The following is a 23509-nucleotide window of genomic DNA, read 5'->3' on the forward strand; positions in this document are numbered from 1 at the left end:
ATTTATGTGTTTATTAAAGTTGAATAAGTTGAAACATAATGTGGAGCTCATTTGCATTTGTAGTATGCCGGAAACCGTGACATTCAATGACATTTGAATGTGAACTACATTTTTACAACAGCTAGCTAGTTCTGTGCGCAGGCCACTCGAACGACTATATAAACGCGAGGAGACCTCAACAAGTACAATACCCTGGATGCCAAACTAGTATCGGGCCGTTAGCCGTTTTCCTTCGGCAGCCGAGAGCCCTTCGCCCGCCTGCCTAAATTAGCGCTACGGAGGAGTTGAGCCCGATGGGAGTTGGCTGGCCAGCCAAACTCCCCCCGGGCTAGACTCCCCCGTAGCGGTAATTTACACCAGCGGGCGAAGGGCTTTTGCGGCCCGGACAGCGAGTTTGGATTCCAGGGTACAAGTACAAGTAAGTAAGTAGCCACATACCCAAAACTAGAGTTCCACGATCTCATATACCTTCGCCAAATGATGTTAACTTTTATGATTAAGAAATTATATATTAGTCCCCCTAATTATGCAAATAGGATCCTCAATTGCATGAATTATATCTGTTGATCATATTCTCCACCAAAAGACAGTCTTATCTTAACAAAGAATGCCATGATGACATTTTCTCATAAATTATGCAAATGAGGTCCTTATTTGAATAAGTTATGTTTAATTATGTTCACCTTAACTTAACTTTCAAACACCCCAAGTATAAAATTCCAGGCAGTTACCACTATGCAATTATAATATTTTTTCATTAATTATGCAAATTAAGTCTTCATTTGCATAATCGATATCTGCCTGTGTTTCTCTCATTCTTAATAACATTTGTCACAAGCTTGAACTTCCTATTATGGAATACAGCTGATAAATAGAATTTCCTCATTGATTATGCAAATTACATCCATATTTGCATAATTGTAATATCATTATGTCAAGCATCACTCAAGCTACCTACATATCAAAAATCACGATCATCCATCAATCGGTTCTTGAGTTATCCCCCTTTAAACATTTGTCCATTAAACCCCCCTGCAGTTCTAGAGCAAGCAACTAGGGGGCTCAAACTCATGTCACTTTATCCCCAGCACAAGAGCTATCTACCATCTAAATTTCGTCACCCTAGCATGTCTGGATCATGAAATATCAAAACCGGAAGTTCTGCTGCAGTACCATGACAAGCCGCCAGGTGGCCCAAAATCTAATCATTTTGAGGTCTCATCAAGACCTACCCACCTACCAAGTATCAAGACAATCCATCAAGACCTTCTCAAGTTATCGTGTTGACAGACAGACACACACACACACACACACACACACACACACACACACACACACACATACACGAACGCCCCTGAAAACATAACCTTCTTGGCGAAGGTAATGAAAACCAAAAATCCACCCACAAAAAATCGAGTAACTGTTATAACGTTGACCAACATACGGTCCCACATCACAGCTGCCCCACCATGGCCAAACTGAATGCCTACCCTTCTGACGACAATGACTATATCTGAACACTTCTCCAGTTATCTGAACATATATGTTTGTCTCACTGATACATTTAGATTGACTTATCCTGATGTAAGTTTATAACAGACAAAGCCCCTGCAATAGAGAGAGTTACTTGTCAGCGTTTCAGACATGTAGGATTGATGATTTTGTGGATAACTGGGTGTGATCAGATTTAGTATAGCAGATGCGATTATTGTGGCCTGATTTTCATAGACACAGACTTCAGAGAGTCTCCCCTCCAGGTTACACAGCCGTAGTCAATACAGGTGCGCACGTAGGGACCGTTGAGGTAGGCCTGATTGCAGCCATTAAACCACCAGCCGCACTGTCCGAGATACTGAGAACAGTGGAGGCCGGTGTGGGGATCGTTGTCCCTGTCCAGAGTGGAGAACCTCTGCCCGTTGTGGTAATCCAGAGCGTCTCCAGCGTTGCCTGAATACCCGGAAATGTGCAGCCGGTACTGGTCCGACTCACCGGACACCCTGGATGGGAACAGCAAATCACACAATATTAGTCAGGAACAACAATCTGCATTAATTCTGATTCTGTACTTTTTGTAAAACAAAGTGGTTCAGAGGTCTCGTATATACCTCCATGAAGTATTTGGAGCGTTTGTAAATTTTCTTGTCATCTTGTCTACGGCTACGGTTACGGTCTTCTATAGCTGACGGAGATGGATTTTCCCTCCGTCGCCGGCGGCACCCAGCGGAAACCCTCGCCGATTTTACAGATGATACTTCTTTACTGGAAGACTGTATAACATTGGTACAAAACGTACTCACCAAAGCGGAAACCTCATGCCAAAAAATTGGATTGTACCTTAATGCATCCAAGACAAAGTACATGCACTTAAACCCATCAACTGATGGTAATCTTTTGGCCTCCGATGGTACTACAATTGAGCGAGTTGCCGATTTCAAGTACCTATATACTAGTATTTAGGAGGTTACACTGATAGTAGTCATGACATGGATGTTAGGTTCGCCCATGCGTGGAGCGCCTACATTCACTACATAAAGTATGGAAATCGTCCGTTAGAAAACAAAGACAAAAGTATTTCAGGCATGTATTGAAGCTATTCTCTTATACGGATATGATTTCTGTATAGGTACTTAGCTTATTTCCCTGAGTTTCTTTCGCGCCAGGGGACAAAATTTTCTTTTAGTTTTTATTTGTTTCACTTCATCCTGCGTGTTTGATATGTTGAAATCCCTTCAACTAAACGGTATGAGAAATCCAGCTCCAGGATGTTACTGACATTGGACAGTCAGCATGGTATCTTATTTCTATGTACATTGTAACTCTTGTACTAGAAAAGCCTCTAATCATGCAAATGACGGCTTTTACCCAGGCCATGCATAGTGATGTTCATCTTTAACTAAAGTAGGCATTACTTGCCTCAGCAGTTTTTAGGATAGACCTTTTCCTGTGTATTTTATGTATTTCCAAGTGACATGTGATATCTGCTACGAATAGTCACTAGAAGGAGGACTACCAACCTAAAGGTGTCGTATTCCGCGTAGTACGTCCGCATATCCCAATACATCATGTCAACCCGCATTCGGTAGGTCTTATGGGAAGTCAGGCGGTGGATGTTCTCGTTCCCAAGCCAGTATTCCCCGTTCTTGTTCCCAAACCCATGCTTGTACTCCTCCCAGTTCTTGTTAAAGGGAACCGACCCGTCCATTCGTCGCTGTATCACAGTCCAGCCTCCTTCTGTGGGAAAACAATCATCATTTCTTTTGAAAGAGTTCTACCTGGTAACACTAACAGTATGAATGTGTTAGCTTTGCTGAGGAGATTGATTGGAACAGACCGACCCTGTGAGTGATTTCTCATAAAAATAGTGATTTGGCCAACAACACAGTTGACTTTTGCATCCCCAACTTATAGTTTTAGTGTTGGATTTGGCAGTTCATGCACACTATATTACGAATCCTATCTACCTGCAGTATCCATGTCACAGTAGACCTCTACACCGGACAGGGGTGAGCCAAGTATGTAGACTCCACTGGTGATGTGCCCGGCGGCTTTATATGCAGAACAGTCTGCCTCTGGGAAACGGTAGCAGGGACAGAGTCACGATATACGTCAGACAATAGTAGCATGTTTTAACTCAGCATAACTCTGGTAGTTTATGACAAAACTATTTTTAAAAAAGGCCGTAAATGTGGGAACACAAAGTAGTATATATTTAATCTATTTGATCTTCAGACAGCTAAGTGGCCCATTCAATTTTGTAAAATTAATTTTTACTGGGGCCCAGACTACAGTACAGAAACAATTGTACTGCATCAAAATGTTTGTGTGATGCAATTAAGGTAATGTGACCGGTAACGCTCGTATATATGACTGTCATCTGTCTATGAAAAGCTGGGATGTGTCATATTTTGTAGCCATTTTGGTGGAAACATCATAACTGTGTCGCTGTAAGACCCGCGCGTGTAGCATTAAAACCGTGAGAAACTCGGACCCTAAAACTCACCTGCAGGAGGAGCAGTCGTGGCTGCTGGGGTTGTGATCTGAGGCGGTCCTGACAGACATCCGAGGTCTGTTGGTTTGATAAACATTCATTTATTCTTCAAGGCTTTTTAGAAACTTTTATCTACAAATAAGAATACTTCCAACCAAACACTTGATTTATCTATAAGAGTATTTCCAGTCAAACACCTGACAGGCCGGCACACCAAATTCATTTACCTGAACGTTTTCCAAGAATGAGTACAGTGTTGGACTCTGAGTTCCTCTTGGATCTGCGGTGCATCTCCGCACTTTTCCAAAAGGTGGCGCTGTCATCACGTCTCCAGTCTTGAGTTGAGCTAGCTGGGCCCTATAAGACAATTACCTTCCCGTTATAGTAAACGAATACAGTCGCAAGTTTCGCCACGGGCTATACTGTAGTATGATAAAACACAACCACACAAAGCTAGTTTACTCATAAACTTCATATTCAATCGGACCTCGGACTGGACGCACAGGTGGACAGCATGGTGACAAAGGGAAGCAGACGCCTCTTCCTACTGTGCAGACTGAGACGGGCTGGTCTCCCATCAGTCGACCACACCACCGTATACTGCGGCTATGTTCGGCCGCCTGCCCAACCCCAATTTGGAACCGCTGGCCCAAATTTGGAACACCGCAATAACAACAGACAGACAGACTATAACGCGTCCAGAAACGGGGTCTGTGGGATTATGTTGGGCCGGAACTTGGGGAAGCCTTGCGATCTTTGGAACTACAATCTCTCTCTGATCGCAGACTCAAGCTTTGCTTGTTTCGCAAAGAAAGTTAGGCAGTCGTAGCCTGGGTACCATCCTACTTGTATGCCGGGGCTCCCACAGTCGCTTCCCTTCTTAGGGAAGCCAATTAAAGTCTTCTTAGGGAAGCGACTGTGGGAGCCCCGGCATACAAGTAGGATGGTACCCAGGCTAAGGCAGTCGCCCCACTTCTGTTGTTGGCTTCTTCCGACAAGGAGAGAATAGTACGGCCGGCAGCTGAGGAACTCGCTCCAGTACTCCCAGGCCAGAGGGACCAAAAGATTCACCACGAGTGCGAGGCCAATTCTGGCTAAACTCGTGCTCGGACTGTAAAACTGAACTGTTGACTCGAGAGTAGCCTACCCTTTGATGATTTTATACAAAAATGCTTAACCACGTTATATTACGTAACTTATATATTCACGTACTATGAAAGCGTACCGTGTTAGTTGTACTATATGTGTGATTGTAAACATCGGCGCAATTCAGTTTTTACTGCTAGGCCGATTATTTTTGTGCTTCATCAATAAGCCAACTACTACCACTTGATGAACATTTACTTAATTCCAATTCAGAGCACATAAGAGCTGCTTATTACAACTCTGAGTCTGAGCTTTACATACTTGCATGAATGATGCTCATAAACTGTAGCATGACTTTGAATCGCCTCTGGTTACCGTCGAAAAAAGGGACAAATCATCCTTACCTTGTCCTTAGCCTCGTTCTTTTGCTTCAACTGCATCTGGAGCACCTGATCCTTCAGGTAGGCTTGTAGTTCTTCCCGCAGATCTTCCTGTTGCTTCATGAACGCCATTTGCTGATCCCGCAGATCTGTCTGGAACGCCGTTTGCTGATCCCGTATATCCTGTATGTCTCTCATGAATGCCGCTTGTTGTTCCTGGATGAAGGTGATCTCCCGCACCATGAACAGCAGGGCGACGACACTCACCACAGCCGCGAGTCCTGACAGCGCCAGGACGATTCCATTGGTCCACCGGTTTCCATGGCGACCTACAGAACCGTCTGGAACTGCCTCGCCGTTTGGGGACAGATTCTTGGACGTCATCTTCGAGAAACCTTGCGGAATATGAAGCAAATGATAACATATTTTTGTCTCATCTTGTCTCATCTTATGCCTAGGCCCTGCACCGCGCCAATCGCGACACTCCAACCTAAATCCCTACAAGGCTCTACCATTCCACAAAGGCTGCTAGAGATATTCGCGCTTCCTCAGGCCATAACAGAAATCGCGCCTGACAACTTTAAGGAAGAAGTAATGGTGAAATAATGTGTCCGTTCTAGGACGAGCTTCCCCGCCTCTGGCGGGACCACGTCGGCATTCAGCCGAGATACGCTGGGAGGGGGGCACCAGCAAGCAGGTCGTTGACCCCTGACATTGATAACACGCCACCTTGCGTGTTTTCATCAAACAACAATGATTCGAATGTAGTTTCGTAGAATCGTGATCGGAAGCGGTTTGCAAGGAATGTATGGCACGTGGACCAGATGTGCGGAATGCGAGTTACCCGAATCGCGGTTTGGGTGACTTCACATTAACAAGGCTTAAATGTCTCCACTATAGTTTTGCCCAGACGAGTCGTTAGCTCAAACAGGTGGGACAAGTCAATATACGGTTTACATCTCAATTAAGGACCTGTAAGTACCTTAACATGTTGTCAATAAGAAAAATACCCTCAGAATCATGACAAAAACAATTCCTCAACACAATCAACCTGGTCAATGAGCCAGTAAATTAGAAAAGTCTTTGTTAGAAGAAACCTCTTGAATTGTTTTACGCAACACGTACATCAAAGCTACTCTTCAGTCACCAAAGCAACTCTTCAGTCACCTATCAACGGATTTGTACTCTCTTAGCGGCAACAAGAGCTGAATATATGTTGACAAAGAGCAGCGTTTTCAGCTACCAAAACAAATAAATGAAGACTGATGGACTCTATTGAAATGCATGTTGCTGAAAATCTCATTAGTGCGGTTACCTGGCGATGGCGCTAAACTTCAGGATGGCTTGTTCTTCGGCCGTGTGGAAACCTAATCATCACGCTAAAACTGCGGGCTTTAAAAAAAGGAACGGAGAACTAATTAGTCCACAGTGCGTGGACAATACCGAGAGTGCACAGGACTAAAGGCATCCAAAGCAGTTTTTAGGGCTTGGAAACACGATTTGACAAAGTCAATATTCTAGTCACTAATCAACATACTGAGTGGAAACCACATTATGCCAATGTATACTGACCCTCATCGAGAAAAAAATACCAAAAATTCTGACGGAAAATGTTTACCTACTAGTAGTCTAATTTCTAGGGTACCACCCAGAAAATAAAGGACTTATCTTGGGGCTTCTTTCTGCGGTTGCGGTTTGAAATACCTAACGTTGGAAATGTTGACTCAAATGTACTAATGTAAATCAGTATGTGTCAATTTCATAAAGATTGCCTTATTCAGAATATTTACAGCTTTGCTGAAATAGCACTGGGTGCCCTTGAAGTCGGGAACACGACATTTTCCATGCCAACTTAAAGTATAGTTAGATAATTATAATAGATAATTAGAGTTACGAAATGCCAAGTATGTACTACAATAGAAACAGGATTATTAAAGAAGGAACGACACACTATAAGTGCACTTTTCTAATCTTACAACTATCATTAACAGCTAAAAAGAACAGCATGTATCACGTACACTTAGCACAGTAAATTTAACGGCAGAAAAAGACTGAAAAACAAGGAAAGGTTTCCACTCACTGCTGTAGTAGTGCTTAGACGCGGCGTCAGCTCAAACACTACTGGTTTTCAAAATGTAATGCACGGCCGTGGGACATGTTTACATCTATATTAAAGACCAGTAAGTAACTTAACATGTTTTCAATGAGAAAAAAATGCCCAGGGAAACATAACAAAAACAATTCTATAACACAATCATCCTATAGTCAATGAGCCTGTTAATAAAAAAAACCTTTCGTTGAAAGAAATGTTTAATTTGTTTTACAAAACAGGTGCACCAAAGCATATCTACATAAAAAGTACTACGTTAATCCTGTACTTTTCCAAGGCCACACTTTAGTCACCTATCAACAGCATTTATACAATCTTAGCAGCGACAAGAGGCGAATAAATGTTGACAAAGCTTCACTTTTCAGCTACTATAACAAATGAAAGAGGACTAATGGACTCTATTGAAATGCATGTTGCTGAGAATCCATTAGTGCGGTAACCTTGTCGCCATTCCGGATCCGTTACATAATCTCACCACCAGGAATACCAACAGCACCAGAGTTCACCCACTATGCCTGCAAACATTCTACTGCAAAACAGACACATACCGCAGCAGCTACGTACCACGCACCATAACAGACTGGAACAAACTACCTACAGACATAGCCACATCCACATCCCTACCGAAGTTAAAAATGGGACTGGCCCGACACATGGGCCTTCCTTCAACATCCACACTTGGGATTCCGACCAGGTCAGCGAGAACCCCAAGTGTGGCGGTGATCATCACATCGCCGTGAACCAGCCGTCCATTTCCGTCTCATGTCAGGGGATGAGGGGTATTTCCGGGTAGGCCTTCGCTACATTCACCTTACTTCACTTTAGTTGTGACATCAAGTAATACATATATTTTAGGGGCTGGTCTATAAATCAGAGTATAAACTCCCGTGGAACTGCTGGCAAATATTTGTGACAATGACAGGAAAGCAGGATCATGGCCGGTGTCATGGGAAGCTTAAAAAAACATGGTTCCCAGCTTTCTGACATGTTTGCTCTGTTTTGATTTGATTTGATTTGATTTGTATAAGGAAATTTTCCTTTTTTTTCAAATCTAGCTTATGACTGCAATTGTGCAATTCCTTTTGGAATCAATGTTTTGACAAACAGGAAAGAAATAATTGCTCTAAGAACTTCCAAATAGCGGGGCTGTAGCTTCCTATCCTTCATTTCTTCAGTTGGATGGCGCATGCGAACTGGCGGCTGCCAGGATGGCTACAGAAGAGTCGGCCTGGCCTGTATCCGGCTCGGTACCGTCCTAAAGTCGTTTTGGGACGCGCAGCAGGCCTGTAATGCGGAAGGGGCGACCCTAGCCATGCCTAAAACGGAAGAACTGGACCTCGCTCTCAGACGCCTGGTCAGAAGATCTGGAGGCAACTCCGATCACAGGATCGGTCTGAGGTTCACATGTCCTCGCCTTTTCTTCGGGACCTGTTGGTTCGGAAAATGGGAATATAAATGGGTGGACGGGTTACCTCTTGGAAGGTACCAGGTGCGTGTTCTGTTGACAAAAACAAGTTTGTTTTAATATTCCAACATTAAGCACAAGCGTGCTTCAAGCAAGCTGACTGGAATGGCCTGAGGAAGTCAATTCATGTGCTGACTGACTCAATCCTAGCTACTCATGCAGACAAACCGGATGTCGAGGCTGTTTGGTCAGACCTGAAGACAGGCCTTCAAGAAAAAGTCCAGGAGTTCATCCCACATAAGAAAATCTCTGGCAAGAGGAATCAAGTATGGATTGACCATAAAACCCTGAAACTGATCAGAAGAAGAGATAGAATCCATAAGAAATACAAGAAAACTGGAAGACAAGATTTACATCAAGCATTTAAGTCACTTAAGCGACAAGTCCAGCGGCAGTTGAGACAACAATATTGGAAACATGTAGAGGGCCTGATCACGGAGGACTGCTTAGACCAGCCAAAACCTACTAAGAAGTTCTGGACTTTTATCAAGGCAAGGAGAAATGAAAACACAGGAGTATCACCACTGAAGGAAACAGGGAAACTTGTAACAGATGACAAAGAAAGAGCTGAAATCCTGAACAGACAATTCAAGTCAGCCTTCAGTACTGGAGAAGTATTCAGTGATGAGGACTTCAAGCTTAGATGCCCTATGCCACCGAGAGATCCAGAACAACCCATACTAGAAGACATCACCATCACAACTGCCGGTGTCGAGAAACTCTTACAAAATCTGGACCCCTCAAAGGCTAGCGGTCCTGACCAGATTAGTCCCCGTGTTCTGAGAGAGGTAGCCGTAGAGCTAGCACCGGCACTTGCCTTCCTGTATCAAGCCTCTCTTGACCAAGGGGTTGTCCCGGACGACTGGAAGCGCGCCCACGTGTGTCCTGTGTTCAAAAAGGGAGAGCGATACAAAGCAGAAAATTACCGGCCTATTTCCATCACCAGCTTACCCTGCAAGCTTCTGGAACACATCCTCGTAAGCAACATCATGTCGTACTGTGAGCAACACCAAGTCCTATGCACAGAACAACATGGTTTTCGTAAAGGCCGATCTTGCGAAACTCAACTCTTGGGTCTAGTTGACGAAGTTTCTGCAGCTTTGGAAAGTGGTAACCAAGAGGACCTGCTCGTTTTGGACTTTTCCAAAGCGTTTGATAAGGTTAGCCATAGCCTACTAGTGCATAAACTAAGACATTACGGCATTGATGGAAAGGTGAATGCCTGGATTCACGAGTTCCTGTCAAATAGAAAACAAGCTGTTATTGTCAACGGCGCCATGTCTACGTATGTTCCAGTGGAATCAGGTGTCCCTCAAGGGTCCGTTCTGGGTCCTTCCCTGTTCCTACTATTCATCAACGACCTGCCAGCTGGTCTAACCTCATCATCAAGACTGTTTGCTGACGACACAGCATGTCACAAACTTGTCAAAGTTGCCAGAGACCAAGATCATCTTCAGGATGACCTTGACAAGCTAGCGGAGTGGGAACAACGTTGGAATATGTGCTTCCATCCTCAGAAGTGTGTAACCCTACACATGACTCGTAGCAGAAAAACAAGGAAACGTGATTACCGGCTGCACGGTCACATACTCCAGGAGGAGCCCCAAGCAACATACCTTGGACTTACAATTACTAGAGACCTAAAGTGGGGACCACACATTGTAAATACCACTAACAAAGCTAACAGATGCCTTGGCTTTGTCCGGCGTAACATCAAGATTCAGAGCAAAACCATAAAGCAGGCAGCTTATAAAGCACTTGTCAGACCCATTTTAGAATATGGGTGTACTGTGTGGGACCCGTACACTGATAAGAACATCATCGCGGTGGAAAAAGTGCAGAGAAGAGCAGCTAGATGGGTCTGCTCCCGTTTCCGCCAAACATCAAGTGTGGGAGCCATGTTGCAAGACCTCCAGTGGCAAACACTCCAGGAGAGAAGGAGATGTGCCAGACTCACTACATTCTATAAACTACATCATGGTTGCATCACTGTTAATACAAAAAACTTACCTGTAATCCACCGATCAACACGCAAGACACGGCATACGCACCCACTGACTTACGTGAGTCCTGTATGCAGAACCCTATACAGGCAGATGTCTTTTTTCCCACGTACAATTTCTGAGTGGAACTCTCTACCAGCTGAGACAGCCACCGCCCCTACTCTGACATCCTTTAAGGATAAGGTGGCCCACAGACATTAGCACCTTTGTACCAGTCATCAAAATCCAACACCAAAACAACAGTTTGACCATCTGACTAACAAGAGCAGCAGATTCATCGACATGACGATGCTGGCTGCCAAAACCTAAGAAGAAGAAGAGCACAAAACATGGTGACGGTACACTCAAGTTTTTTTATGTTTATGGAAGGAAAACATTGTTTTTGCTCACTTTTCCTCTTTTCCAAACACGCAAGGTCAATGACCTGAACCAGACGTCTGTCACCATGGTGCTGTGTTACACTTTGTAGCTCCATTTGAAAATGCTGGTCACCAGATATTATATTATATGAATGGTTATGTATTAGAATCAACAGTTTGGTGGACTAGACCATTTGACGGTTTACAAAACATTATGCATTTGCTTTGCAATTGTTACTTTTCTAGCTAGTTAAACTTATTCCCCAACTAATGCAGAGGACAATACTCATTTTCGCCTGAGTTAAGTGAGGAAAGTCGTGTTAAGTGCCTTTCTCAAGGGCACAAGATCGGTGGCATGGCAGGATTCGAACAAGGGTTCCGAGCCGTATTCTGCCGTTACGACACACGATTAGTCTCCACCGTCTACCAGACAAGGGACTGTCAAAGGATCCCAGTAGGTTACTCATTTCCTTCAGATAGGTCTTGTCATCTTGACATTTGTACCTTACGTTGTTGACTGTTTTCCTTTTCTATCAGGGATGGCACCCAGGTGAGGCAAGTCATAGCAAAGTGCCCCGTGCACTGTGTGTTCTGTACTGGTACTCAGTACTTGCGGCTGACCCGATGTGGGACGACACAGCTGGATGCCATGGCAAAAAGCGGTACATCTGCCAATCCCCTCCTGTCTAATCACCTTCAGGCAAGAATCATGTTTTCAGTAGCCTTTGAGTGTGTTTATGCGTATGAAGCCTTTGTGTGTATGTTTGTGTTTGTGTGTGTGGTTTAGAACGATAAACTCAAGAAGCTATGAATGGATTGTCATGAAACTTTGTAGTTGGGTACCCATTTATATCCCCCTCATTTTGGTTAAAAAAAACATTTGTACAATTGAATTTAAATTAAAACCATTGGCAAAAACCAATAAATCACTATTTACCAATAGGATTTTGTGTGGAAAGACCGCAAAACTGAAAGTATTTTATTTGCCCTTTAAAGAATCATTCGACCATTAACAGAGTCATTTACAACAAAGACGAACTTGGATAGAACATTCAGTACCATTTATTCCATAGAAAAAATATAATGTTCACACATTCTCGTCCATCACATGTCAAATTGTAAAATATCCACTCTGTATCCTCTGTGGTATTCTTTCTCCGGTTATTTTGACAAAACACTGTTGAAAAACTAGACTAGACTGATATGCACGGTAGAACATTCAGTACCATTTATTCCATAGAAAAAATATAATGATCACACATTTTGCCTGTCACATATGTCAAATTACCACATATGCACTCTGCCTCTGTTGAGGTATTCTAATACGTACATACTGTGCAACAGTGCATTTTAAGTGCCTGGTATAACAATTTAGTTGCAAAAGTTATAAATATTGTGTTAGGCACTAGAGACGTGTAGGACAGTACAAATGGCATCATACACGTGTTATGCACGGAATATGCATATACAAAAATATTTTTTCTCAATGAGGCCAGCTCATTGCTTTTTCATAAAATCCACGTGACAAGATATGGTACACAAACACATACAAATTGTCATATCTTCATACACATTTTTAAATTCTGTATTGCACACAGCTCACATATAGAAAAGTTATTTATTAAATATTTCATCTCATTCCATTGTTACGGAAAAATGAGATGAAATACAACTAAAATTAAATTAGATTAAGTTAAAAATTACGTTCGTTATCATTTTCTACAAGAATATTTCTCCCTGATGCCCCTCCCCACGTTCCTCAAACAGACGCCTTCTTCCATCCCCCATCCTGGCTGACGCCATGGGTCTGCTTGGTGTGGCTGAGTCTTCAGGCTGGTCAGGGGAAATAAAAAAAATCAGCCATAAGGATCCTTGGTCACTTGTTAAGGCTTGATTTTTCAGTTACAAAAAGCACAATTACCAGTAAGAGAAAATTAGAATTCAGTCTATTTGGCTCTCAAGAATTCGTGAATGATGCACAAGTATCCATATAGATTTCATAAAAGAATTCAATTTCACCTCCAATTTTTCTGACAAACTTAAATGAAAACAAATATATACGAGACATGATACAGACCTTTCTAGATCGCTGCTTTTCAAAGTACTCATCGAGCATTGCCACTCTCCTGTGTGCAACATAGAGTAAACAGCGTTAGTAAACGCCCGAAGAACAATCAGCAATACATGTAATTGACAATTGTTCCATGGCTATAAAGTAGATTGTAGCCAGCCATTTTTATGAATTAAAATTCTAAAAGAACGGTGCTTCTGGAACAGAGTTCAATTCACGTACTTGTTCAAAAGGTTGTTCCTGGTAGTCAGGCCCTTCATTGAGCGCTTCAGTGTTTCATTTTCATATCTTAAGTTACCAATCGCGTTGCGAGTCTCTTCCAGTTTACTGAAACAACAAAAGATGAGGTCAATAAAAGCTGCCGAATATTACATTTCAAGGAATAAAAGCAATAGAAAGACATGCATATATAACTAGCACCTGGATATAACTAGCACCTGGATACATATACAATCATGTATATGCTAAACCCAATTATTACTTTAAAAAAGACAAACAAGTGCTAAAATGATATACTGCTGATAAACGTCTAAACGCTTTAATTTATTTATCTTATTTATTTGTTTACCTAGACAGCTTGCCATTCTCAGCGTGTAGCTTCTGCTGAATTGACTTATTGTTGAACTCAAGTTTTGCTAGCAGTTGTTCTTTATTCTGGACAATCCTGTGGAACCAAAAAAACTACGATTCAGCTCGAAAAAAGTAATATTAAGTTTGCTGAAACAATGCATTTAAAAATGGTAACATTGAATTCCATGTTTCCCGTGGTAAACCTATTATGATTGTAATCACTGTGAACAACATTATAAAGAAATACATTAAAAGAACGAGACCAATAAAATATAATCATGTACGTACATTGTATTTAATTTCCAATATAAAAGGATGGACAGTTGGATACAGATGGATATGCAGTTAAGCTATGCCTACGATTACCATATTGGACAAAACTACTAATAAACTTTAAAGAAGCATGTTGTACTTACTGTGCTTGTCTCTTGTTGTCCATGGTCAGGCGATGTACAGTTGCCTCTAGGGTTTCCTGTGCAGCTATATCGAGGTTTGCAAGCTCCCTATGTCAGCAAATACATGTAGATTTATAGTTGAATACAAAACAATATAGTTATCTTTTTATAAGCAACAGTCAAGGAGAAGATTTACATTTTATAGACAAAACCTCGAGAGCCTGTCAATAGATTAATTTGAAATAGCTGGACATTCGTCAGAGGTAAAAAGTAAGAGGAGCTCACTTCATGAGATTGCTGCATCGATCCGTCAGGAGGCCAACTGAAGACTGCAGTGCCTCGTTTTCTTCTTTCAACACATCAACCATGTTGCTTAAGGCCTTCTTGGACTCCAGTTCGCTGTAAAAAAATAAGCAAATAGAAGGGACAATAAACATCTCTTGAAATGCTAAGATTACCAAATAGCATTCTAAACCACCGCATTTTCTTAGAACATTGAGGTCAGAAGTATTCAGGTCACAAGCATTCTTACTTACTCTTCCATACTATGTAGTAGTGCCGCAGTAATATTTATCATTTGGACAAATTTGAATGACTGTTCATCTGTCATACAAGACCAACATTTGTGGTAATAGAGCTACATGTTACACTCACCCAGTGATCGTGCTGTTGCCCTTTGTCAGCTCCAGTGACTCAACCGAAGATGAGTCTTCTTGCAGCTTCTCCAGTGTCCTCGCAACTTTGGTGTATGCCTTTTTTGCGACATCCAGCTTTCTGCAACCACATAGTACATATGAATAATTGTATATTTTATAGTGACACTGTTGTAAGGCATTATGCAACTGTTAATAATAATTCTGTGAAAGTACATATATTCCGTGAAAATACATATACAAGATAGGTCCTTACTTTGCTTGTTTCTTGTTGACCAAAGTCAATTTCTTCACAGTTATCTCCAGAGTCTCTTTCTCCAAAACAACCTTCTTTGCCTCTGCCAGCTCACTGCGTCAAACAAACGCAGTTTAACTTATAAAGAACACAAACGTAACTTATGACTGGGTGTATAATACATGTAAATGCAAAAACATGGGCAAAGGCACTGTTCCTATTATTCAGAAAAATGATACGAGGAGTGTGTAAAACCTGGATAGGAAACATAATAGTATCATTTAATTACCTGGTGAGGTCGTTGTTCCTGTCTGAGAGAGAGCTGACTGACCGCTCCAGGGCGTCATTCTCCTTCCTAAGTGCATCAAGCTTGTTGCTGTAGGCACCTTGAAACACTTCCAGTTTCCTGTGATGTAATCAAAACATTAGCCCAGGAAAAACGCTATCAATATTTATATATATAGCATCATGACTTAAGTACAAGACTTGAAAGAAATCTTTTTATGAGTGAGATTCACGTGAACATGCTTCTCCTAAAACTTAAGTTCTTACCCCAGCTCTTCTCTAAGCATCTCACGTAGCTCGGTCTTGTTCTGTTTCACGTGATTTTCTCTGGTCAACTTGGACTCCTCGAGTGCTCTGTCATGACAAATATGAGAGTTAAACATGCTTCCTTGCTTATGATGAACAGCCAGTCATTGTTCAATTACATTACAAACTTTATAACATTACATACATAAAACAGGGAATCGTTTAAGAGTGTTCTACACATTGCAGCGAAAACATACCTTTTTAGCCTTGCATTTTCTTCTTGTTCATGCTGAATTTCAGCCTTGAGAGACTGCTTTACTTTTGCGAACCTTTCTGCTGCATTCTTTGTCTCTTTCAGTTCCCTTTAACGATAATAAAGAACGTTTAAGAATACATAAAAACATGATTTTTAAGAATCACAATTTGTCAAAATCAGAGTACAGAAAACATGAGAAACATACTTTGTCAGCCTAGAATTTTCTTCTTGTTCTTGTAGAACAGTTGCCTGAAGGGACTCCTTTGCTTCTCCCAGTCTCTCTGAAGCCTTCTTAGTCTCTTCCAGCTCCCTTTCAGAATAAAAGAAGACTTCAAAATATAGCCAAAAGAACCTTCAAAGAAGACATGGCTTTAGAAAATCCATCTTTGAGTCAAAACAAAGCAATTGGACGCAAAATTAAGTAGACGTTTACATGGCATTCATGAGGCCACACCAAGTAAATTTTATGGATGACGTCCTTTGGAGACCCTGAATCTAATGCGAGAGAGCGAAAAAAAACAATAAGGGCCCTAAAAAACAAGATGCCTAGATTAGAAATATACTAAGAGACGACAAATGTTAGGACACAAATTGAATGAGGTGACACAGTGTTACAAGCAAGAAGTCTTTTATTCATCATCAAAACAGCAATAAATCAGGTGGAACAGCAATTGTCGTCCTGTCCTGTTTTCGCGTTACGGGTTTTACGTCAATCTGACGATTTTTGGCACTGTCGTGACTCTTTGGTCATAGTTACAGGAAGCGGAATTTCTTGTTTTTTTTCTAGGAAGAGGCCAAAATCAATGCGCGCGCGGACGTCATCCATAAAATTTACTTGGTGTGGCCTAATATAACGTTATCCGCAAACTAGATAATCCAACGCAACATCTATTGCAAGAAATACATACCTTTCAAGTCTTGCATTTTCTTCTTGTTCATGTCGAACAGTCGCTTGCAAAGACTCCTTCACTTTCACAAATCCTTCGGACACCTTCTTTGTCTCTTCCAGTTCCCTACAAGGGAAAAACATGTACTTGTCGGTCAACTGGACAAAATATGGTTCAATGACAATGAGAATACTTGGCATCTATTTTAGGAAATAGTTCTATGCTAACATATTGCAAACTAATGCATACCTTTTCAGCCTTGCACTTTCCTTTTGTTCGTGTTCTACTGTGGCTTGAAGAGATTCCTTCACTTTTGCAAGTCCTTCTGATGCACTTTTTGTCTCTTCCAGCTCCCTAGAACAATAAGATAAATGGATTAAAGCCATAACATATCTGTATAATGTTTTTTAAATACTTTGCCATGGTTATAGAGTTATTGCGTTGAGAGGAAAATTGTTTCAAAAGAGGAAATTAGATTTTAAACGAGCTGTCCACTGTCGAGTTAGGTACGTCCTTTTTATAAGGACTAATTTACATACTGAGCTCTGTCAGCGAATACATACTTTTTCAGTTTTGCATTTTCGGCTTGTTCGTGTAGAACGTCAGCCTGAAGAGACTCCTTCATCTTTGCAAAGTCTTCTGCTGTGTTCTCTGCCTTTTCCAGTTCCCTGCAACACCCAACAAAACATTAATTCAAGTTAGTTAGTTTACAAAGATAAATGAAATATAAATATCCGTTCTTGTCAATTTTGTGTAAAAAAAATTGACCAAAATCTATATTTCAAAACATTTCATACCTTTTCAGTTTTGCGTTGTCACCTCGCTCGTGTTCAACAGAAGCCTCAAGTAACTCTTTCATTTCTGGAAATTTCTCAGATGTTTTCTTTGTTTCCTCCAGCTCCCTATGACAAGCATAGAAAAACCCATTGGTTAACATGATTGGTTTTTATCATGTACAATACATTTCTTATATGTATATCAAATAATGTCTTCTGAGAAGTAACCTTAGTAAGAAAATGGCGTTGCATACCTTTTCAGTTTCCCATTTTTCTCTTCTTCGTATCGAATGTCGGCCTCGAGACACCTCTGTGTCATCTTAAACTCTTCTGCTGCCTTCTTCATCTCTTCCAGTTCGCTACAAGTGTGAAAAATGTGAGAAAAAACATGTGATTAAAGTGAATGAAAAATCATTTATGTAAAGAACAATTGAGAGGTTATGATATAGTTTGTTATACCCCTAGGTAGTGCTTATAAGCTTTTAGGTGAATATCCCAGAGATTTTGACTATGTTATCATTGGATTTCTCACTATTTCAGACAATCTGGACCCCTTTCTGTTGGGTCAGACATTTCTAGTTTTGACTGACCTGCTTGCTTCTCGGAAGAGGGACCACATGTTCTTGCACCTGGTATTTGCACCCGCCAGTTTATCTTCCAACTGCAGGATTATGCTAAAACATAAAGGACACAGTATAAGTTGCTTGGAGAATTTCGGGTTTGGGGTAAATTGATTTGGATCTAATGTCACGATGACTTTTCATTAAGCACACATATTTTTAAGCACAGCAGTTGGAGATGCACATAATGAGAGCGAGCGACGGACAGAGAGAGATACGTCTGAAAAATACTTCACCTCCAAGTAACGGCTATACACAAGAGTGTAAAGGCATTTTTTTTTCTCTTGTCTAAACCTATTTCCAATACCCAAATATACATGCAACGTTAGATAAAAGCAGAGTAAATAGCTAGATCAGCAGAATAGATAAGTATTTCCTTACTCGTCACTTTCGTCAATGGAGCGTTCAAGCTTTGCCTTGAGCTCTTGTACTTCATGCCTCAGTGCAGTATTCAGCCTGTTGGTGATAGAGGTTTAACTTCCAGTGTAAATTTCCGGGAAAAGATTTAAAACTATTGAGTTAACAAAAAAAAAAAGATAATTGTGTGATGAGTGACTAGTGACTACTAATGCCCCACATTTTATGGAAGATTTTAAAAGGTTCAAAATCAATGCGTTGTGTTTCCTATTGTAATGAGACTTGCTATGAATGGCAAATTTTCTAGTGTACTTATAATTCTGTACCTTTGTTCTGAAAGTTGAGAATCTTAATTATGGAATCTAAGTAGCCATACTCTTCAAAAAGTACATATATAATGATAGTAATTTACAAAATGCTGTTATTGACTTACATTTCGAACTGCTGCCTTTTGCCTGGTGACGACTGTGCGCTGTACGAAATGTAGAAAATATGTGTAACATACAGTCATTAGGCAAGCTAGAATTCCTCAACTTTAGAAAACAAGAGATCCTTCTTCATAAAAAAGAGAGAGGTCCTTCTTCATAAAAAAAATTGCACCATCTACTTTTTTAATAATCAACTAACTGACAGAGTTGGTGGTTACATACCTTGCACTCACAGTGTCCATAGTTAAATCTAGATCGAACATACCATGATGTGATATCTGATTTCAAAGAAAAGGACTATTTCTAAAGACGAGTAAAAAAAAAACTGACCGATCAAGCCTATTGTTTTTAGCGGTCAGCTCAGAGTTCAACTTCTCAAGTCGTTTGATCTCTCGCACATGAATGTCGATATGCCTGCAAAACAAAACAAAAGTTTGGGTTTTCTTTCATCTATGATTTACAAACACCTGATTCAAGTGACAATGTTTTTAAATCCCCATTTTTATCATGATTTACCTACCCTTTGAAAAGTTATCATTAAAAAATATACCCGTGCAATGAATTGCAAAATTTAACTTATTGTAGAAATATAAATGGTTTGAAATATACTACAAGCTGCCTATATAGCATAAGATCTTCGGTCTACTTACAAGGTCTTCACTTCAATTTCATCTTTTGCCAAGGTTAGTTGCTTCTTCAACTCTTTTGCATCACATTCCTCTTCATCAGAACTTGAACTGTAAAAGCAAAAAATTACATTTGTCAGTTCATTCAATACATCAATTCGGTGCTATCATCTTGATCTTACATACCTGGTTTCATGGAGATCTTATTGCAAAAAATTATGGCCAAGATAAGTTCCACTATCTCTCGTGAAGGAGGCCCGATCAGCCCCTGACAGCGAGAAATAGTGTAACAAAGACTCTTTGAGAGATCCAAGCATGGAAAGTGTTACCTTATTACGTATGATGTCAGGCGTGGGAATGGCCACGTGTCTCCAGGGTTTTCCCTCTCCTGTCTCTCTTCTCTCTGTCCCTCCTCCTCCTTCTCTTTCTCTCCCTCCTCTTCCTCTCCTTCTGACTTCTCTCCTTCCACCTCTCCCTCCTCTTTCTCTCCTTCCTCTTTCTCTCCTCCCTTCTTCTCTCCCTCCTCATTCACCTCCTGAGCTACCGCCCCATCTTCTAGCTCATTGCACCTCCTCTCCATTTCCTCAAAATCGTCATCACTGTCCCACTCCAGAGAGCTGAAACAAATTTTGATTCCAAGGTTTGGTTTAGTTTTTTTTTTCTGATTTTCTCCATTAGTAAATACAATCACTAGTCTTCCTGAAGTCCATTTAAAACACAATGTAACACAAAATATAACAACAGAATGTAATAAAATTATACAACAGAATGAACATAAGACTTACATAAATGAGCTTTAGAAAAATTGAACCTACAAACTAAACGATTATTTGTGGCTATGATACATTAGCATTGGCAATTGAATATGTAAATGAAAACGCCTTACCTTGACTCATCTTCCGGCTCTTCTTGGATTGGGGGCAGTCTAAAAGAAAATATCATTGTGAGCCAAGTGTAGGGTAATTTCTCTTATTCAACACGACACCACCCTTTTCTCACATACAAGCATTATTTACAATACTAAATCAAAATGTCAGACTGTCTTTATATCTTACCTAGGTTGCCATAAGGCCTCCTCCTCATCACTGCTGTAGTTTTCAAAGTCGCTGCAATAATAAAATAAAAGATTTTTTGTTTGTGATACATTTTAATTAGCAATACAACACTCACAGTAGACATGTACACTATAGAACAGTGCATGGGATTGATAATTAGTCCCCCAAATGTCAAATTGCTAACGAAACTATTAAAATTTCCAAATGAGTTCTGAGAAATCATTGACATATTTAGACAAGAAACATATCTGGTGTGCAGTCCTCACAGAACAGTTAACGGACTCGAGATATTTCATCTCCGTAAGTACGCAAACAAGTGTTTGTATGAAAATGACTGTACGACTTTAGAACAGGCCTAAGTTTGGCGATAGAAACGCCCGCGAAAATCACTTTTTTACAGCCTAAAACATTTTAAAAAAGGCTAAATCACATCACTGACACTTTGATTGTGACTACAAACACAACTCAGTTGTTTCTCCGGAAAGTTGAACACAAGAAAAGGCCATTCACCTTTGAAATGACCGTAAATACGCAAAACAATGACTGTGCGACTTTAGAACAGTCTCCTAAGTTTGCCTATAGAAACGCCCGTTAAAATCACCTTTTTTACGGCCTATAACAGTTAGAAAAGGCTAAATCAGACCACTGAAACTTTGATTGTGACTACAAAACACAACTCAGTTGTTTCTCCGGAATGTTGAACACAACAAAAGACCAGTAATCACCTTTGAAAGGACGCCATGGCGTTATCGTGACCTGTGCTGTAAGGCAGCTGAGATCGAGATGACTTTGTTGTCATGTGGTCACCTTGGCAACGGTATGATTGTGTGTCATATTCGAACGCGAGGAGGAATGATCGCAGTTTGTTTCTGGTCATCTGGACCGACAATTACATTTTTGTACAGATTTGTTTGGGAACAAGACAAGAAATATTACTTGATTTTATCATATTCAAAACAGAAATCCACTGAACAACCAAGATAGGCGACATCTATCCTCACCATTAACTCATAAATTGATAAAAGCACTTTAAAAATGTTTCGAAGCGTGTTGTCATTCCTCCCGCTAAGCTACGACGAGGGAGTGTAGATGACCCAGTGTAGATCTGCGACCAAACACCTTGATTTAGACCATTTCAACAACAAATAAGAATTTATATCCTGTTCAAAATATACATAACAATAACTTTGCTGACAGATATCGCCGAGACTTCTCAAGAATATATCGTCAATTTTCCGCACTAGATCGTACAATATCGGTTGTATAAAAAGTTGCAGCTGAACATACCGCTACAATATTTGGTGTTGTGTTTCCCTCCCAACCCCAAGTTCCGACACTAAGTGTAGCAGCAAAACCTTCAACAACTAACAGGGCCATTTCAGTTCAATTGTCTAAGTGTCGGATTGTTAAAAGATCAAAAACCTAATATGGATGGAGAACTCTTTGACTGTAGAGAACAAACTCGCTTCGGTTATTGACTGACAGTCATTGTACAATGTGACAAGTTCTCACTTACCTTGCTTTGGACAAGCTCAACAGACAGTGACAAACGTGATTTTTTGTATTGACGCAAACAACCTCAAGACATACTGCGAGGAAACGTGACGACTAAATTAAGACTAAATTTGGGGAACTATTTTGTCAGAAATTCAGCAACGTTGTGAACACAGTTGTCAGTTTTATATAGCTTTCTTCATGAAAAAAAAAAACATCCAAGCAAACGGAGACACGTGAAAGGACGGTTATTCAAGACCAATCTGAGCTTTCAACTTTCTAGCAGTTCGCAGTGCAGAATTGGGTCAAAGATTTGTAACAAGATACAGCAAAAATCACTAAACGTACATAAAAAAAAACAGCATAAATTCACTTGCACAACTGACATACTTGTTAAACTTTCCAACTAATTTACCACCAAGAAAATTGTTCTCGGTTATCAGGCGTTACGTTCGCTCTTGTTTTTTTTTTGTTTGTTTTTTTTGTATGTATTTTATAGTTATAGAAGACCTTACGAAAGTCGCTGCATTTTTGTTGTGTCAATAACAATCGTTCTGTGTTGTTTCAGAACATTCTTCGTACGCCGTGGTCTGAAACCCCTCCTAAAATTTCATTTCTTAACAACGGGAGTGACATAAAACACAAAACCCCACTCCACAAACATGTACTAAAACTGACAACACAACTCAGTTGTTTTCTGGGCGGATGTGACTGAACAAAAGACCACTAATTACCTTTGAAAGGACGCCATGGCGTGAATAGATCCGTGCTGTAAGGCAGCTGAGATCGATATGGGTCTGTTGGCATATGGGTTACCGTAGCAACGGTTTGATTGTGAGTCATATTCGAACGCGCGGGAGGAATGACCCTACTCGTCTGTAGCGATTTTTTTCTACATTTGACGTTTTGTACTTACCGTTTGAAAATTACAAACAGAAACATTACAAATTATTGAGTGCTTTAATTTCAAAATGCACAGAGTAGCACCTTTAGCTATGATAGTTTTACTTTTGGTCAAAGAATCAAATTGAGGTGTTTTGAAGACCGTTAACATTCCTCCCATTTATGAAATGTACGCCTTGCTTGCTTGATTCTGTGTAACGTTCCAGAATGTAGCACATTTTGTGACAGAGACTGTTATCATTATAACTCGGGTACCTGTCA

General features: G+C 40.6%; 3 protein-coding genes and 1 long non-coding RNA gene across 4 annotated transcripts; all 4 read right to left on the reverse strand.

Moving 5' to 3' along the window:
* Positions 1 to 1705: 1705 nt before the first annotated feature.
* LOC109464498 (techylectin-5A-like) lies at positions 1706 to 2314 on the reverse strand. Its single transcript, XM_019761504.1, has 2 exons — positions 2298 to 2314; positions 1706 to 1997 (listed from the first exon to the last, which is right to left on the reverse strand). Exons 1-2 carry the CDS (start codon positions 2312 to 2314, stop codon positions 1706 to 1708), a joined length of 309 nt encoding a protein of 102 aa, XP_019617063.1.
* A 720-nt stretch (positions 2315 to 3034) lies between these two features.
* LOC109464675 lies at positions 3035 to 4061 on the reverse strand. The gene is made up of 3 exons (XR_002139896.1): positions 4001 to 4061; positions 3462 to 3569; positions 3035 to 3231 (listed from the first exon to the last, which is right to left on the reverse strand). It is a non-coding gene; the product is annotated as an uncharacterized LOC109464675 (long non-coding RNA).
* A 146-nt stretch (positions 4062 to 4207) lies between these two features.
* LOC109464499 lies at positions 4208 to 5847 on the reverse strand. Its single transcript, XM_019761505.1, has 2 exons — positions 5479 to 5847; positions 4208 to 4345 (listed from the first exon to the last, which is right to left on the reverse strand). The coding sequence occupies exons 1-2, from the start codon at positions 5836 to 5838 to the stop codon at positions 4208 to 4210; spliced, it is 498 nt and encodes a 165-aa protein (XP_019617064.1). The 5' UTR covers positions 5839 to 5847.
* Positions 5848 to 14026: 8179 nt separating this feature from the next.
* Positions 14027 to 23246, reverse strand: LOC109464500 (cingulin-like). Its single transcript, XM_019761507.1, has 23 exons — positions 23080 to 23246; positions 20852 to 20902; positions 20683 to 20721; positions 20126 to 20413; positions 19821 to 19907; positions 19501 to 19584; positions 19176 to 19214; positions 18767 to 18841; positions 18356 to 18439; positions 18020 to 18124; positions 17787 to 17891; positions 17553 to 17657; positions 17239 to 17343; positions 17011 to 17115; positions 16308 to 16412; positions 16104 to 16208; positions 15868 to 15954; positions 15605 to 15721; positions 15337 to 15429; positions 15082 to 15201; positions 14713 to 14826; positions 14449 to 14535; positions 14027 to 14126 (listed from the first exon to the last, which is right to left on the reverse strand). Exons 1-23 carry the CDS (start codon positions 23094 to 23096, stop codon positions 14027 to 14029), a joined length of 2217 nt encoding a protein of 738 aa, XP_019617066.1. The 5' UTR covers positions 23097 to 23246.
* Between the last annotated feature and the right edge of the window lie 263 nt (positions 23247 to 23509).

Source organism: Branchiostoma belcheri, unplaced genomic scaffold, assembly GCF_001625305.1.
Source record: "Branchiostoma belcheri isolate BF01 breed outbred unplaced genomic scaffold, Haploidv18h27 scaffold14, whole genome shotgun sequence".
NCBI classification, from domain to species: domain Eukaryota; kingdom Metazoa; phylum Chordata; class Leptocardii; order Amphioxiformes; family Branchiostomatidae; genus Branchiostoma; species Branchiostoma belcheri.